Source organism: Pichia membranifaciens (assembly GCF_001661235.1).
Source record: "Pichia membranifaciens NRRL Y-2026 unplaced genomic scaffold PICMEscaffold_5, whole genome shotgun sequence".
In the NCBI taxonomy this organism is placed as follows: domain Eukaryota; kingdom Fungi; phylum Ascomycota; class Pichiomycetes; order Pichiales; family Pichiaceae; genus Pichia; species Pichia membranifaciens.
Genome location: NW_017566986.1, coordinates 943,111 through 958,194, shown reverse-complemented (window position 1 = coordinate 958,194; position 15,084 = coordinate 943,111). Strand labels below are relative to the sequence as shown.

Sequence of the window (15,084 nt, the reverse complement as noted above, 5' to 3'; positions counted from 1 at the left end):
AAAATGCACAAGAATCAATGGAAATATTATGAGGTAATAAAAATGGCTATAAAACTATACACAGCTACTAGGTACGTCAGATAAAATCATTCTCGTCAATTCCAGACTGATTACACATTGATCTGAATAACCCACTCTTGTCGTCGAAAAGTTCTTTAGGTTCACCAAACTGAACCACTGCGCCGTTATCCATGACCACAATCTTATCAAATGATAAGATAGTCTTCAACCGATGGGCAATGGATAACACCGTACAGTCGTTGAATCGGGTTGCAATTGCACTCTGGATTTTGTCGTCTGTGATGTAGTCGACACTGGAGGTGGCTTCATCAAGAATTAAGATTTTTGTTTTCCGAACAACAGCTCTGGCCAATGCGATTAGCTGTTTCTCACCCAATGAGAAGTTGGAGCCGTTATCTTCAACATCCCTGTCCAAGTGGAATTTATGAAAATTCTTGTCTTCTGCCGTTTGTGGCTTAACTGTAGCAAGCTCGCTCTCGTCGATCAAGTTCGAAGTGACCAAAGCATTCCACAAGGTATCATCATCGTATTCATTGAATGGATCCAAATTAGATCTGATATTCCCCACAAACAACACAGGGTCTTGCGGAATAATAGTCATATTGCTTCTCAATTTGTGCAAACCTAGCTGACTGATATCGATGCCGTCTATGGTTATAGCTCCTTCGAATTCCGTTAGTCTGTACAAACATGTCATGAACGTAGACTTTCCCGCTCCAGTTCTTCCACAGAAACCAACTTTTTCTCCTCCTTTGAAAGATAGATTGAGATCTTTAATGACATAAGGAAGTTCAGGCCTGTACTTCAAACTGACGTTTGTGAACTCGATCTGGCCATATTGCGGCCAGCTCGCAGGTGGATCGTTCTCTGGAATCTCATAAGCTGCTTCTTGCACCATCTCAGTTGCATAGTAGTCAAGTCTTTCCACTGAGTTAAACTCTGTTTCGATTTGTGCAAGACAACGGACGGCCAACTGTAAGAAACTTGGAATGGTGATGGCATAACTCAATAATAATCCGGTATCGGCAGCACTGATACTGAAAACTCTGAAACAACATAGCAAGGAGATGACTAAAATAAAAACGAGTGTAAGGAGAGAAAAATTAACTGCTAACCATCTCTGGATTGCCCATGTTAGGAAATATACCTCATTATTGTTATCCATTAAGGTGTTTAGTCTAGTAACAAAGTATGATTTCCTATTGTATGCTTTAATCGTCTCCATACCTTCTATTGATTCATTGAATTGAGTGAAAACTAACGAGCGTCTGAGAGCGTCGATTCTTTTGAGCTCTCTACTTGAAGCCTGGTAATAAACTGTGATAAAAATGTATAAGAAAACCAATATTGGAATAGCAATGGCAAACCATGGCAAATAGATTATGCACAAAATAAACACACCAACCATCATTCCTATTGGATAGATTGCCATTCTCATTTGATCAATAATTTCATTATCCAAAACATCGGTATCTTTGGTAAATCTATTCAAGACTCTACCAAGTGGAGAGATATCCATGAAAACAACCGGTGCATGCAAAATTCTTCTCATTGCTCCTAAATTCAATTTCTTGGCCGCAGTGACGCAGAAATAACCCAACATAATAAATTCACCACCGATCAAGATCACAAACATCATATTCATTAGAATGTAAATACCAGAATAGAATCCGTATGATCTATGAGCAAAATGTTTTTCAATCCAGTATGCCAACCATACATTTGAAAAGTAAGTTGTGAAAGTGGATAAAACAACCAAAGAAATGAAAAGTGGAAGAAATGACATCTTGAAAACGCCAACACCCAGGTTAAAGTATGTTTTGTAAACCGAAAAGGCTAGTCCATTCACAGCTTTTTCTTCATCGCCAATTATTCTAACAATGCCATTTTCATTATTGCCGCTGTTATTAGGAACATCGACCTGTTTTACAGCTTGCTGCGTCTCAATGTCCCGAACCTCTGGCTCCTTCCTCTTTTCAGCAGAAACTTTCTCAAAAAAGCTGGAAACTGAAGGGTAATTTGCTTTCAGCTCATCAAGCTTACCTATTTGAAGGGTCCCATCTCCATTCAAAAAAATCATTCTATCTGCTTTCTCCGCCAAGTTAATCTGATGAGTGGCCAAAACAACTGTTTTACCTTTCAAGTAACCACATATGCATTTTTCAACAATATGCTTTCCAACTTTGGCATCTACTGCACTTAGGACATCGTCCAAGTAAATGATGTCTTTGTCAGCATAGACACTTCTTGCCAGGCATATTCTTGCTTTTTGACCACCCGACAACGTTATACCCCTCTCACCTACTTCGGTAAGATCGCCACCTGCAAACTGGTCGAAATCAGGTTGTAGACAACATACGTCAATTATTTGTTGATACCTGATTGAGTCATATGGTAAACCAAACAAAATATTTTCTCTGATTGTATCGTTTTTGATCCAGAGCCGTCCACATAAAATCGAATCACCACTCACTGAAAGTTCACCCTTTGTACGCTTCATGAATCCCGACAAAGCACACAATAAAGATGACTTACCCGTGCCAACTGAACCGGCAACAACAACAAATTCTCCTTTTGCTATCTGGAAATTTACATTCTTCAAGCCACTGAAAATAGCTTTTTGGTTAGTGGTGCTGCTAACCTCAAAAGAGCTCGAAGCTGAATCTTTGGTCTCAACTTTTATCATCTCTTTGTTCTTGATCTTTGACTTTTTGTCACTTTTTTTATCACCATCACTATCATCCTCCTCTTCTTCGTCATCAAAAGTTTCCCACTCAAAGTCGCATTCACTTGCTTGTATGGAGATCTTTTCATCTTCAAGTAGTTTCAACTCAAATTGTTTGAGATCAATATCGTCACATGATAGGAAATCTGCAACTCTTTGAAATGCAACCTTAACATTAGCAGCACCACCGATGGCCATAGGAAGCTGGAAAAAAATAGTTGATATATTCTGGAAGAAGGCGAACGAGGAGAAAATGTCACCTGAAGTTCTTTGCGGAGAAACCCTGGACATCGTCAAAAACGCCACCATCGAAGAAAGATTTGGTAAACCTAACGCAATAGACATCAATAAGTTCTTAATAAATTGCATTGATAAATTAAACTTCACTTCTTTTTTCCTAGCATCCTCAATACGTTCTCTGTAAGAATTTTCCCAGCTATAAAACTTTATCATCTTGAAATTTGTCAAAAATTCCTTTGTCAACTTTACCCGAATATCCGTATAGACTGAAGCCTTCTTTCTCAACTTGACTAAAGACTTGAATGAGACACCAAGGATAACAAAGACAATAAAAAAACATGCAATCCCAGCTAATGCTGAAACTCCAATGTTAACAATCAACAATGCAATAGTGATGGCAATTGGAACAACGGAGAACAAAACAATTATAGTCATCGTTAATCCCAAATCAACCCTGCTCAAGTCGGTACTCATGATAGAGTTGATACGACTGGAAGGAAATTTATGAAATCCGTGTGCATTGATATGGAATGACTTTTCGAGTAACGATCTTGTCAAAATGGATCTCACTTTACAACTCAAAACTGTTGCTCGGTAGAAGGAATAATTGATTGTGAGACTTCCAAAGGTAATCAATAAAGCAACTCCAACAGCATAGCCAGCACCTCTACCATAGTAAACGTTATCGTCCAACGTGGAGAATTCAACAAAGTCGGTGAGTTTCTTTAGCAACAAAGGGGCACAGCAGGTCGAAACGTCACTGGCAACTTTGATAAGTAACGCGGTCCATGTATCAAAAATCAAGGTACTATGCAACGCTTTTAAAAGCATCATTTTTGTGACCTTTTTATCACCGTTTTTCAATCTTTCAAGATGACCAACAAAGGTTTGATACAATTTGTCAACCTTTTCCTCGTCATCCATTTTGAAGCAATCTTCATATTGCAATGTTCTTTTATAACCTACCACAAGAAGGGGATTCATCCATAAAAAAAAGAATTGAGAAATTATGTTGACTCTTTTTTCAGGAAGAACTTTTCTTTCATCTTCTTGAGGAATTGGAGGAACTTTTTTGGTAAAAAGAAAGGTAAACAACCGTTTCTGCATTGCAGCTTCAGCTGGTGTTTGTTTCTCTAGCTCACTATCACTCATTTTATACAAAATAGCTTGTTTGAAAGAATGAACTCAAGGGTGATTTAACAGGTGAGGTAATATATTTTGCATTTTGTATTTTCAATCTTTAGAAAAGCGGAATGGTTAAATATATACCTTTTCAGAACACGAAGGCTTTGTCAACTGTTCAACTGCCTTAATCATGTAAAAACCGACTGGAACTAAGTATTATTTGCTTTTCTCCGAGATTATGTTAGCTCGGAGATAATGTGCTCGGCTAATTCTGCTTTTAGCCGGCGATAATTAACTTTCGTGCCCTTTTAGCTGCGGCGGCGCTCGCTTTTCCGGAGATAAAATCTGCCCAACTCTAATGGAATTGCATTGTCATAATGACTTATCTTTCCGAGTCTATCTCTTAGCATAAAGCCATAATAGTAGATCAGGAACATGTATGTATGTTTCCAATACGAATATTTATGGCTTCATGACTTGTATGGTTTCTCAAAAATCAACAATCGACTCCGACATACAACACATGACGCAAATGTAACAAAGATATAACCATCTATCTTTACCGAGTGTGAATGTAACGCAAATAACTGTGCTTCTTTTCCCCTTAGGTCAAACACTACTACAAACTAATTTCTATGTTGCCATACCAAGTACAGCTTATTAATCTACTGATGAAAGCTACTTTCTGAGTCTTCCTCTTCCTGCTGAGGTAAGCCATCGGATTTCTGCGATAGATCCACGACTGGAGTTAACCCTCATCAGTTGCACCGCCTGAAATTTTGCCATACCTCATGCTGGAGAGCTGCATACTGTCGCTGTCCTCGATGATCCAGCGGTGGTAGTAGCCGCCCACTTTGTTTGTAAATGGGGGTATATCGCATCTCTTATATCGAGGAAGGTCGCAAACCGTTTTTAAGACGTGATAATGATTTGCTCATATGAGTAGAATATTTTAGAGGAAAGAAACAGGAAAGATGTATAACATAATAAGGTTGACCGAATTAAAAGTATTAGGAATAAATAAACCTATTTAAAGATAAAATACAAAATATAACCATGAGGAATAACACCCAAACTTCTCTCTTGCTGGACGAGAGAATTAACACCTCAGGAAGAACTAAAATACAAAATCAAAATGGCAGAAATAAAGAGAATAGAAAAAACTCACTTATCGGAGAGTCCAACGATAGACGAAAAGGAAAAACAGAAAAAAGTAGTAAGCAGTGGCACGGAGTAATGGAGAATCAAAGAAAAATAAGAGACAAAAAGGAAAGGAAAGGAAAGGAAAGGAAAGGAAATGAAAAAAAGGAAGGAAAAGATCCAAAGGCTAAATACCGTCATCCATTATACCTAACTTGAACCACTTATGATTCAAAGCATCTTTTGCTGTCGTTCTCTCATCGGGACAAAAAACCAACATTCTCTTGATCAGATCAATGTAATAGTACCAGAAGATATAATCGTCTTTCAATTTGAAACTGACTTTGAACTGGGATAACGACTCACGGACGGATAGGTTCATGTCAAATTTAAAACCGACCTTTTCTTCCACCAAAGACTCGATCGATTTTAGCTGCTCAACTTCTTGAATCAGCTTGTGATCGGTGGAAGGTTTCGGAAACCTCAATTTTCCAGTTCTTCTGGAAAAGGCACTTACTATTGAGGTATCAAAACGGTTGTTTGAGTAGTTATTTCGGTTATCGGTTTTGTACAGGTTCAAACATTGTCGTACCATTTTAGAATCGACTGGCTTACCAATCACTTTTTCCATCATGGCCAAGTGCTGTTCATTCTCATGTGTTTTGAATAAAGCATCGCCGGTTAACAGCTCGACCAAGACGCAACCAATTGACCAAATATCACAAGGGAATGACCAGCCAACCCCTAAAATTATTTCAGGGGCCCTATAATGTCGCGTGGATATTATGGAAGAGTGATATTCATCCTGAAATATGGCAGATCCGAAATCAATCGTATATATTTTCGGGTCCTTCAATATTTTCCTGAAGTAAGTCTCATTGTCATTCAACTTGTGGTAAGGTTTTTTGCTATATGAAGCATCTTTGATAAGAATGTTTTCAGGTTTTAGGTCCGTATGGATTAAGTTTAGATCGTGCAAAAAGGCGACCGACCTCAACAGTTGCTTAGTCATAGCTTGGATGTGCGAGCCAGGAAAAGGCAGAAACTGGTTCTTATCCATAAAGTCATAAAGAGATACTTTCAACAAGTCGGTAACAATACAAATGTGATCCCTGTAATCGAAGCACTCTCTGAGGTGGATGCACTGGAACTTATTTGTTGGGTCATGCTTTTTCAACATTGTCAACACTCTTAATTCTATCTTGGATGCTTCTCTGTATTTGCGAATCGATTTGATGATCTTGATTGCAACAAAGGAGTTTGTTTGGTGGTCATAAGCTTTAACAACTTTGCCGAAGGTACCTTGCCCTAGAAGTTTCTTGATCACGAAACGGCCATTGGCAAACGGAGCACCACTCTTGACAATATAGTAGCCATCTTCATCGTCACAGTTCTGATCTTCGTCTTCCTTTACACTGGAGCTATTATTGCTTTTACTATTACCCGTGTTATTGTTGTTACCGCTGTCGCTGCTGTTATGGTTGTTCAAGTTGACATACTGCAGATCATTTTTGGAATGTGCAAGATATTTTTCGTCGTAAGAGCTAGTCGCTGAAGATTTTGACGTCGAAGAAAATGAAGGGTTTGATGACGTTGTCGATTTAATGCTTTGATTAAATGAAAATTTTCTCAGATTGTTATGACGCCTGTTGTTATTCTGGTCATAGGTATAGTTAGCGGCGTAATGGTTGATCAAGGAGGCTTTGACGTCGCCTATTTTCAAGGAAATCTCGTCCCTGTCTAATGCAGGAGAGTATGTCATCTTGGCGTATGCCAACTGCGGAAGGGATTTTGTTCTCTTTTTACTCGAAGATGCAGTGTCGGCGATGTCGGCGGTGTTGGAAACTGTTGTTGCTGAAAGAGAAGGCGGTGCATTTGACTTCTTCAAAAAGCGGCTCACCAAGTTGTTGAGAGGAGACGTGAAGCTGAGATGCCTGGTGGCATTCTTCTGCGAGTGGTTGTTACGAAAATACTTCGTGTAGCTCTCACCGTTGTCAAGTGTGGTATCATCAACAGCGCTTTCATTTTCGTCATGATAACGCTCTTCATCAGGAACACCATCATCATACTCTCCGTCCCTCTCTTTGTTTCCGTCATAGGCGCTATCGCCTGGGGCATCGTCGATGTCATAGACATCTTTCATCGGGTTATCGTGGTCGAAATTTTTGAGATGGTGGTAATGGTCGTTGGTATCAATAAGGTTGTCGTTGTAATCAAAGTTCTGGAGAATGACGTCGGTGTTGTTGTCGTCGTCATCTTCTCCAACAACAGCATCAGCGTCGATCTTGTCCGGGTCGCGGTGGGCAGCGTACTCTCCAAACTGGTCCTCGCCGATGTCCCCGAATATATCTGCGTCCTGGTCATCATCCATGTGCGAGTACGCGGTGATGTCTGCGGCTGCGGCAGTGTCCGAGAATGTGTTCTGATGGCTGTAGAAGTGGGTTGCGCTGTCGTGCCGTGTGAACTGCATGTCGCTGCTGGCCGAGCTTCTCACGCCGTCGACGTCGGCGCCGACGTCTATCACGTCAATGTCGTTGTCGTTGTTCTCAGAGTCTTCGTCGCCAGCGGCTTCGTCATCTCCGTGGCCGGTTCTCTTGCTGCCGTTTTGGGTATTCTCGTGGGGGTAGTCGCGGTAGCCACGGTAGCCGTGGAAGTCGTGCAAGTCGTGGTAGCCGCGGTAGTCGTCCAGACGGTTGTTGAAAACGTAGTCCTCGTCGTCCGAGTCCAAGTTGATGATCTCGGTGTTGATGGAGTCCGAAAAATGCTGTTTTTTCGGAATCAGGTGAGGCCGCGTGGTGTTCGAGGCAGACGAGCCATTCGACAACAAACGCTGCCTCTTCCTGTTGTAGTTCAGCGAAGTAGCCATCATCCTGCCTGCTTCCTGCTCTGCCGTCTCAGATCTTCTCTTGTGCTCTGCTCTGCTTCGATGCAGCTGTGCCTTGTGCGGTCCGCGGAAGCTTCCTGGGCACGCCGGAAGTCGTCCAACCTAGCGGAACGGGTGCTCTAGTGCTCTCTGTCTCCAGTCCGCGTGTCGCTAGGGTGCGCACAGATGGATGGGCAGCGTGTGTAGACGGTGCGGTGTGTGCGGTGGCCCTGATAGGCGGTGGTTGCGTTTGCTCTCTGTGTCTCAGGCTGACACTGGCGGTGGCGGTAGCGGGCGTAGCAGCGTGTTTTCCAAATGTATAGCAGTGTGATGCGGGTGACCTTCTCCAACCCCGGCCTGGCTCGTGCCCCGACCGAACAGTTATCGCCAACAACAACAACAGCAGCAGGCCTTTCTTCCCAGTTTCATGTGCCCCTGCCCGCCCCTCTGCCCTGCTCGCTGCACAGCGCTGCGCAGATCTGCCGTGCTCTTGTTTTCGCCCCCCGCCCTGCTGCACACCCGAAGGGCTGAGCGTCCGAGGGGGAGGGCCGGGCACGTTGTGTTCCGTTTTGGGACAAAGGGGCCGGGGGCAACAGCAAAGCGCGAATCGACGCGACTGAAATATCGACGCGTCGGTTTTTTATTTTTTTGATTTATTTTCTTGAGCCCGTTCTGGATGCGCAGTTTGTGGCGAAGCAGCAGCATGTTTGTGTCAGACAGGACTCGGAAGATACACAGATAGATGGTTCTATGTTCAGAAGTAGGTTTCTTGGCAAGCCGGGACACACCCATTGACAGTCACGGCTCCAGAGACACGCACCCGGGCGCCAGCAAGATCATGTCGCATCTTCCGAATCTTTCGAACCTTCCGAACCTGTCGAACTTGTCGAACTTGTCCGGCCTTACCAGTCTGCAGAACTTGCAGAGCCTGCAGAACTCACTGGGCGACGCGTCCAGCGGCCAGATGAACGACCCGATGAAGAACGCCGCTGCAGTGGCGCTTGCGGCGGTGTCCTCGACGAGTCCGACGCCAGACTCGCTCTCGATGCCCGGAGCAAACGAACCGCACTCGGGCCTGCTATCTTCAGACATCTCCGGCTACGTGGGCCGCAAGACGGACGATAGGGGAGATAGGGGCAGCAGTGGCAACCGACTCGACGAAGGAGGCGGACAGGAACACAGCACGAACACGAGCAACATCGACACGGAGCTCGATGGAGAGGAAAAGAGGTACATCTGCTCGATATGCCACCACTCGTTCACACGGAAACACAACTTGAAGTCGCACCTCTTGATCCATACGAACGAAAAGCCCTTCAGCTGCTCCCGCTGCTCCTCCCAGTTTCGCAGGCAGTACGACTTGAAGAGACACGAGAAAACGCACACGAGAGAAAAACCGTTTGTGTGCAATTCCTGTGGCAAGCAATTTGCCAGAGCGGACGCCCTTCTCAGGCACTCGAACTCCAACACGGGCTGCCAGATCATGGACGAAAGCGGCCAGAACAGCACCGCCGACGGGATCAACCACAGTGATAGCCCCACACCCTCCACAACTAACACAGATATCCCCTCAAACGGTAGCAAAAAGGCTGAGAATTTCAACGGTGGCCGATCTGAGCAGGGCGTAAGGAGCAAACCCGTAGATCTAGAGCTGAACAGAAACAAAAGGCAAAAGACGAAACAGAAAAACAGCCACAGTTTGTCAAGCGCTGTCTTCACTGGTGACGATTCAAATGACGCGTCCAACTTCTTTGCACAGCAGGCCATCCAAGAACAACAACAACAGCAACAACAGCAGAACGTCTCTAAGAATGACGCGAGTATAGGACCGGCAAAGGATATGCCCGCTGTGGATGAGATATCGAGTAGTATTGACATGCAGTTCATCAAAGGGAATACCTGTGCGAAAAATGCAGGCAGCAACTTGCAAGCGATACCCCGTCAGCAGCTTCCGAATGACGCACTGCACTCCAATGACGACGACGAGGAAGACGAAGACGAAGCCGAATCTGTGCGCAAAATGCTGGACGAAAGCCTTTCCAGCAATAATAACAACAACAACGCCAACGCCAACCGCGGTGGGAGCACGCAAGATCAAGATACTCACGCTGGCCACAACGGCAATTCTGACAACAACGAAATACCGATGTTGAACTACTCCCTTATATCGGGTCTGCTCAGCGACATTCTCTCCAACAGCTCCTCCAACTCGCACGGAACACAGTCCATCCAGCTCTCCGAGCACCAGTTCTCCGTCTTGAAGTCTCTTTTGGAGACTCTGCAAAACCTGGACCTCCGCGTGAGGCGTGTCGAGAACAGGTTTGCCGAAATCAACAGAAAGCAGTGAACGCTCCGCTCTGCTGGAACAGACCCGTGTAGATCCTCTGCGATGTGTAGTAGCCAGGTATATGTGTATTTTATAATTGTAGCTCTTTTTACAGCCTAATTTTTTCTATATACAGTCATCATCCATGCGCACGGACAGGCAAATGGAGCTCCTTTCATCTCCCCTTGTTCTTCTCCTCCTCATCTGTCGGCAATCCCAAGTCCCTCCAGTCGACTTTATCCATGAGCTCGTTGTCCATCCGACACTTCAAGTAGTCCTTTGCCAACAGTCTGCAGTTGGGCGCGTTCTCGTTGTTCACCAACTTCAGACACTTCATGTACTTGGTCATCGCATCCTTGCAGTCGCCGAAATGATCCAACGGGAATGACCCACGTTCCGGTGGACTGGGCCTCAAAGCCTTAATCGAGTTCCCCGGGTTGGCTGACATGACCACGCGTGCTTTCCTTTTCCTTTGCCTCTACCTTGCTTTCCAAACGAGGTACTGCCAGAGCCAGGCAAAACAGATTCCCGGTTCATGAACCCGGGATCCGGAACCCGTTATGTTAGCAGACCATTTTTCCTCCTCGGGGTTTGTCCTTGAAGCTGTGAAAAAGCATATTTGGCAAAAAACATGTTACGCCGATCGGCCCAGAATTCTTGATTTCCCTGCTCTTCCGCTCTCCCGCCATGAAAAGCAGTGGTCTTGTGAAACTTGTCCGAGCCTCCCGCTTTCACGCCGGCACAGGTGGGGGCAGCCTGCTAGATACACTAGCAGGCTTGGATCTAGACCGTCATTCCTGGTACATGGCTTAGCATGCCGGTTCCTACAGATGCCGAACTCGGGGGTCCATCCAGGCCAGCACCCCGCTAGAGAAACTAAAGCAACTAGCCGACCTCGGCCTTTTCGGCTTCGCACATGTTGCACAGAACGCCAAGATGTGGCAGTTTCTGACGACAAGACATACACAGAAAAGATCAGAAACGCCATCCAAAGCTAAACACTCCGGTGGTTCTCCCGCGTGGCACGGACCACCCCATCTCCGAAAGCATATCCAGCGCAGCAGTCCTCTTCGCCGCTGCCACCCTCCAAGCGGTTGCCACAACGCCCGCAGACCGCTAGCGGATAATGCCGAGACCAGAGCCTCGATTAGCACCGAGTGCCCCGTGCCCCGTGCCCCGTGCCTGCCGCCGTTGCGGAGTTGGCAGCAGCAGGTTGAGCCCCGTCGCAGCTCCATTCTCCGTCTCCGGCAATTTTCACCCCGTGCCAGGCGGGCTTTCGACCGAAAGCGGCGCTCCGGTTTTTTCGCAAAAAAACACCGACCGGTGTATTTGCTGCTTTGGGCAATAAGAAGCGCTTCTGCCGCGATTGTTGCCGCATTCGTCGGTCTGCACCGAGGTTCACGTGACCGGGGTATCTGGCATTTTTTTTCTCCGACGATTAGGGTCTTGGAAAACACCAGGAAAAGGTCCACACTATTGCAAAGGGCCACGGTTTTCGGAGAGGGCAAGATATGGATATAAAAGAGAAGTCTTGCTGTCGGCAGTCGTTTCCAGAGAGACGAAAAGTGGCTGGTGAATGGGTGAATACGGGACTGTGAAGAGAACTGAAATGTCTGACAACACAAGAGATAACGAAAAAGATAACGAGATGGTTGAGACCAACAGTGAACAGATAACCGATGGATCGCAGGACCAGGAGTATCAGTACTACGGGAAGGACGAGGAGGGACAGGAGCGGTCTGTGGACGAAGAAAGGGCGGAGTTGGAGCTCCAGAGAGTGGATTCGATCAAGTCAGTGAGAGACGCAATTCCTGACAAATTCACGGGCAGAGGGTTGACGTCGGTGATTGGATGTGCATTCTTCAACTTCAACACCTGGGGCGCCAACTCGGCGTACGCGCTCTACTTGCAGGAGTACCTCAAACACAGCGATTTCGAGGGTGCCACAAAGTACTCGTATGCCATTGTCGGTGGGCTTGCATTCAGCTCTGGCTTGATCTTCTCCCCCTTGATCAACCTACTGGTTGGCACCATTGGCATTAAGCCCACCATCTGCGTCGGTGTCCTGATATACTTTGCTGCGATAATGCTGGCCTCGTTTGCAACCAAGCTCTGGCACATTTATTGTACCCAGGGAGTGCTGTCCGGCGTGGGGATGGCTCTCATCTGCGTTGCTAACATCAACATTGTTCCTCAGTGGTTCAAAGGAGGCCCCGGTGGTAAGAGAAACGTTGCGATGGGTATTCAAGCCGCCGGATCGGGCCTGGGTGGTATAATTTACAACATTGGTTTGGAGCCCTTGTTGCGGAGAAAAACCTTCAGATGGTCCTTGCGGGCACAGGCAATAATGTGCTTGGGCTTGAATATCCTTGCCGTTCTTCTTGTCAAATCTAGAAACGCGTCCATCAAACCTGTCTTCAAGGTTTACGATCGGTTGGTCTGGAGCAACTTCGGGTGTCTATGCTTGGTCTTTTATATCATGTTCACCTTGTTTGGCTACGTGGTGTTGATGTACAACTTGGGAGACTTTACCAGGTCGATGGGTTACTCTTCCGAGCAGGCATCAGTCGTCTCGACAATGGTGGCAGTGGGCATTATCTACGGACGGCCTTCGGTCGGCAAGGTTGGCGATATCATCGGCCCAGTGAATGTGACCATATTGGCTTCGTGGCTAGTTGCTTTGTTCACTTGGTCCATGTGGATTCCCTGCAGAAACTATGCTACTGCCATTGTCTTTGCCATGTTTGTTGGCTCTTTGATGGGGACTATTTGGTTGACCATGGCCAGCATCAACGCGTCCATAGTGGGGTTAAAGAAGTTTGGCATTGCCATGTCTATTAGCTGGATTGCCTGCGGTGCCTTCGGCTTTGCATCTCCGATAATTGGTATCGCTTTGAAGAAAAATGGGCCTGCAAACCCAACCCAGTACCAACCTCCTGCAATCTTCGTTGGATTGTGTTATTTCATGGCGGGCGTCACTTTGGTGGTGCTTCGTGGATGGTTGATTTCAAGAAACAGCTATGTCAAAGAAGAGACAGAAAACGAAGATGACGTCTTAGAAATCACGGTATCTCCTAAGGAGACTATATCAAACTTGTTTGCATACAGAAAAGTCTGAGAATCTCGGAATTAAAAAAAATAGCTATTCAAATCTTTATATAGAAGTACGCAGTCTTTAATATTTAATATTTAATAATGGTCATAGTAGTAATTAAAGAAAATTAAGAAAAAGTGAGAGTAATATTGGAGAACAAAGTCATAAGAAGTTGAAAATAGAATATATTGAAATAAATTGAAATAAAACCCAACATATAAAGGAAAAAAACAGTATAATAATAAACGCTGAAAAAAAGAACGAGAAATAAAAACAGAAACCAAAACCAAAATAAAACCGAAACCAAAAACCAAAACTAATAATTGCTCTCAAAACTTAGAAAAGAGCAAGAAGATTTTTGATCGCATTATCACAAGCGCCAAAAACACCATCATAGACCTTCTTGGCATTCTCCCTATTTATATATTCACTGATAAATTGTACCCCAGATTCCGTCTTATCCTTAGCAGAATCCCAAATCAGTGGTATATTCCTCCTTACAGATTCGTACGTACCAACCACTACTTTCTCACCGCCCTTGACAAAATTCTCCAGGTTCTTTTTCACGTCCAAGTCTTTGTTCTTTTTGGCAAGAAAAGATGTAAGCTCATTTTCCTTTCTAGAAAATCTCAAAAGCTGCATTTTATAATATGGTCCAACCTTCTGTGAAGCAGACTTCAGCGATTCCCATTGTTGTGATCCTTTCTCTATAACATTTTCTCCAACAGTGTTCACTAATTTCATGGAGGTTTCTGTCAATCTCTCCAAAATCTCTCTCCCATGTTTGTATACGACATGCAATTGCTGCTGTTTGTGAATCTTCTCGGGATCCCAGGAGCAGAACTTTGCATTTTTCTGCACCAGTTTCATATACGAAACCAAGCACGAAGCATCATCCGTGTTAGAATCCAAACAAGAGTCCAAAACATCTTGGTAATAAAAATAAGCCTCATTGCACCTCTTTGTGTGTAGCTCAATATACCCGGCATTAGCCGGTAACTCTTCAATTGAGCCCATCATGTTGCTAATCTTGTACTTGTAGAAATAGTCCAGCACCAATGTGTACGAATAGTACAAGAAAAGTAACGAAACAATGCTTTCTATCAGAATTGTAAATGTGGAACGTTTCTCCGATAATACCTTCTTCAGGTTTGATAAGGAATCGAAGTTGAAGCCAACGCTATCTAATTCAGGTCCGCTTTTGGAATTGCTGATTGGTTCTTTAGTTCCTTCTTGCATCTCTTTGCCCTCATCGGATGCATCTTCGTTATTTTGTGCATCGTCAATAGCCTTGTTGATGATGGAATCATCGATATCACCGTCTTCACTCTTCAAGTAAGAACGCCATTCTCCGGAAACTACATTCCAGTCATCCGACTCAGCGTCCGAAATACTAGCAGACATCTTGCTTGGGGTCTTGAACTTTATCCAATTGCACTACGGATACCTACTCTCAACAGTTGATAACGCAAGCAAATGAACCGCCCATCAAAAACTACACAGTTTATGTTTATGCCCGGGTGGTCTCCCCTTTCTCATCTCAAGGGCAA

At 44.7% G+C, this 15,084-nt stretch overlaps 7 protein-coding genes across 7 annotated transcripts; 2 read left to right on the top strand and 5 right to left on the bottom strand.

Moving 5' to 3' along the window:
• Positions 1–6: 6 nt before the first annotated feature.
• PICMEDRAFT_17777 (hypothetical protein) lies at positions 7–4,053 on the bottom strand. The gene has a single exon (XM_019161739.1). The coding sequence runs from the start codon at positions 3,908–3,910 to the stop codon at positions 77–79; it is 3,834 nt and encodes a 1,277-aa protein (XP_019016409.1). The 5' UTR covers positions 3,911–4,053; the 3' UTR covers positions 7–76.
• Positions 4,054–5,108: 1,055 nt separating this feature from the next.
• On the bottom strand, positions 5,109–8,588 carry PICMEDRAFT_17775 (hypothetical protein). Its single transcript, XM_019161738.1, has one exon. It carries the CDS (start codon positions 8,115–8,117, stop codon positions 5,439–5,441), a length of 2,679 nt encoding a protein of 892 aa, XP_019016408.1. The 5' UTR covers positions 8,118–8,588; the 3' UTR covers positions 5,109–5,438.
• A 748-nt stretch (positions 8,589–9,336) lies between these two features.
• On the top strand, positions 9,337–9,570 carry PICMEDRAFT_22898 (hypothetical protein; the record flags this gene model as incomplete). Its single annotated transcript, XM_019162284.1, has 1 exon — positions 9,337–9,570. A coding segment is annotated over one exon (234 nt), but the record flags the coding sequence as incomplete, so codon positions are not given.
• Positions 9,571–10,538: 968 nt separating this feature from the next.
• Positions 10,539–10,989, bottom strand: PICMEDRAFT_169293 (hypothetical protein). The gene has a single exon (XM_019161397.1). The coding sequence runs from the start codon at positions 10,886–10,888 to the stop codon at positions 10,616–10,618; it is 273 nt and encodes a 90-aa protein (XP_019016406.1). The 5' UTR covers positions 10,889–10,989; the 3' UTR covers positions 10,539–10,615.
• A 39-nt stretch (positions 10,990–11,028) lies between these two features.
• PICMEDRAFT_169290 (hypothetical protein) lies at positions 11,029–11,846 on the bottom strand. The gene has a single exon (XM_019161396.1). The coding sequence runs from the start codon at positions 11,673–11,675 to the stop codon at positions 11,265–11,267; it is 411 nt and encodes a 136-aa protein (XP_019016405.1). The 5' UTR covers positions 11,676–11,846; the 3' UTR covers positions 11,029–11,264.
• Positions 11,801–13,649, top strand: PICMEDRAFT_17772 (hypothetical protein). The gene has a single exon (XM_019161737.1). It carries the CDS (start codon positions 12,050–12,052, stop codon positions 13,556–13,558), a length of 1,509 nt encoding a protein of 502 aa, XP_019016404.1. The 5' UTR covers positions 11,801–12,049; the 3' UTR covers positions 13,559–13,649.
• Positions 13,650–13,742: 93 nt separating this feature from the next.
• On the bottom strand, positions 13,743–15,043 carry PICMEDRAFT_17771 (hypothetical protein). Its single transcript, XM_019161736.1, has one exon. It carries the CDS (start codon positions 14,936–14,938, stop codon positions 13,871–13,873), a length of 1,068 nt encoding a protein of 355 aa, XP_019016403.1. The 5' UTR covers positions 14,939–15,043; the 3' UTR covers positions 13,743–13,870.
• Positions 15,044–15,084: the final 41 nt, after the last annotated feature.

What these genes read in the sequence shown, in the direction of transcription:
- PICMEDRAFT_169290 (XM_019161396.1), bottom strand. Translation starts at nt 11,675, where the DNA reads ATGGAGCTGCGACGGGGCTCAACCTGCTGCTGCCAACTCCGCAACGGC.
- PICMEDRAFT_17777 (XM_019161739.1), bottom strand. Translation starts at nt 3,910, where the DNA reads ATGGATGACGAGGAAAAGGTTGACAAATTGTATCAAACCTTTGTTGGT.
- PICMEDRAFT_17775 (XM_019161738.1), bottom strand. Translation starts at nt 8,117, where the DNA reads ATGGCTACTTCGCTGAACTACAACAGGAAGAGGCAGCGTTTGTTGTCG.
- PICMEDRAFT_169293 (XM_019161397.1), bottom strand. Translation starts at nt 10,888, where the DNA reads ATGTCAGCCAACCCGGGGAACTCGATTAAGGCTTTGAGGCCCAGTCCA.
- PICMEDRAFT_17772 (XM_019161737.1), top strand. Translation starts at nt 12,050, where the DNA reads ATGTCTGACAACACAAGAGATAACGAAAAAGATAACGAGATGGTTGAG.
- PICMEDRAFT_17771 (XM_019161736.1), bottom strand. Translation starts at nt 14,938, where the DNA reads ATGTCTGCTAGTATTTCGGACGCTGAGTCGGATGACTGGAATGTAGTT.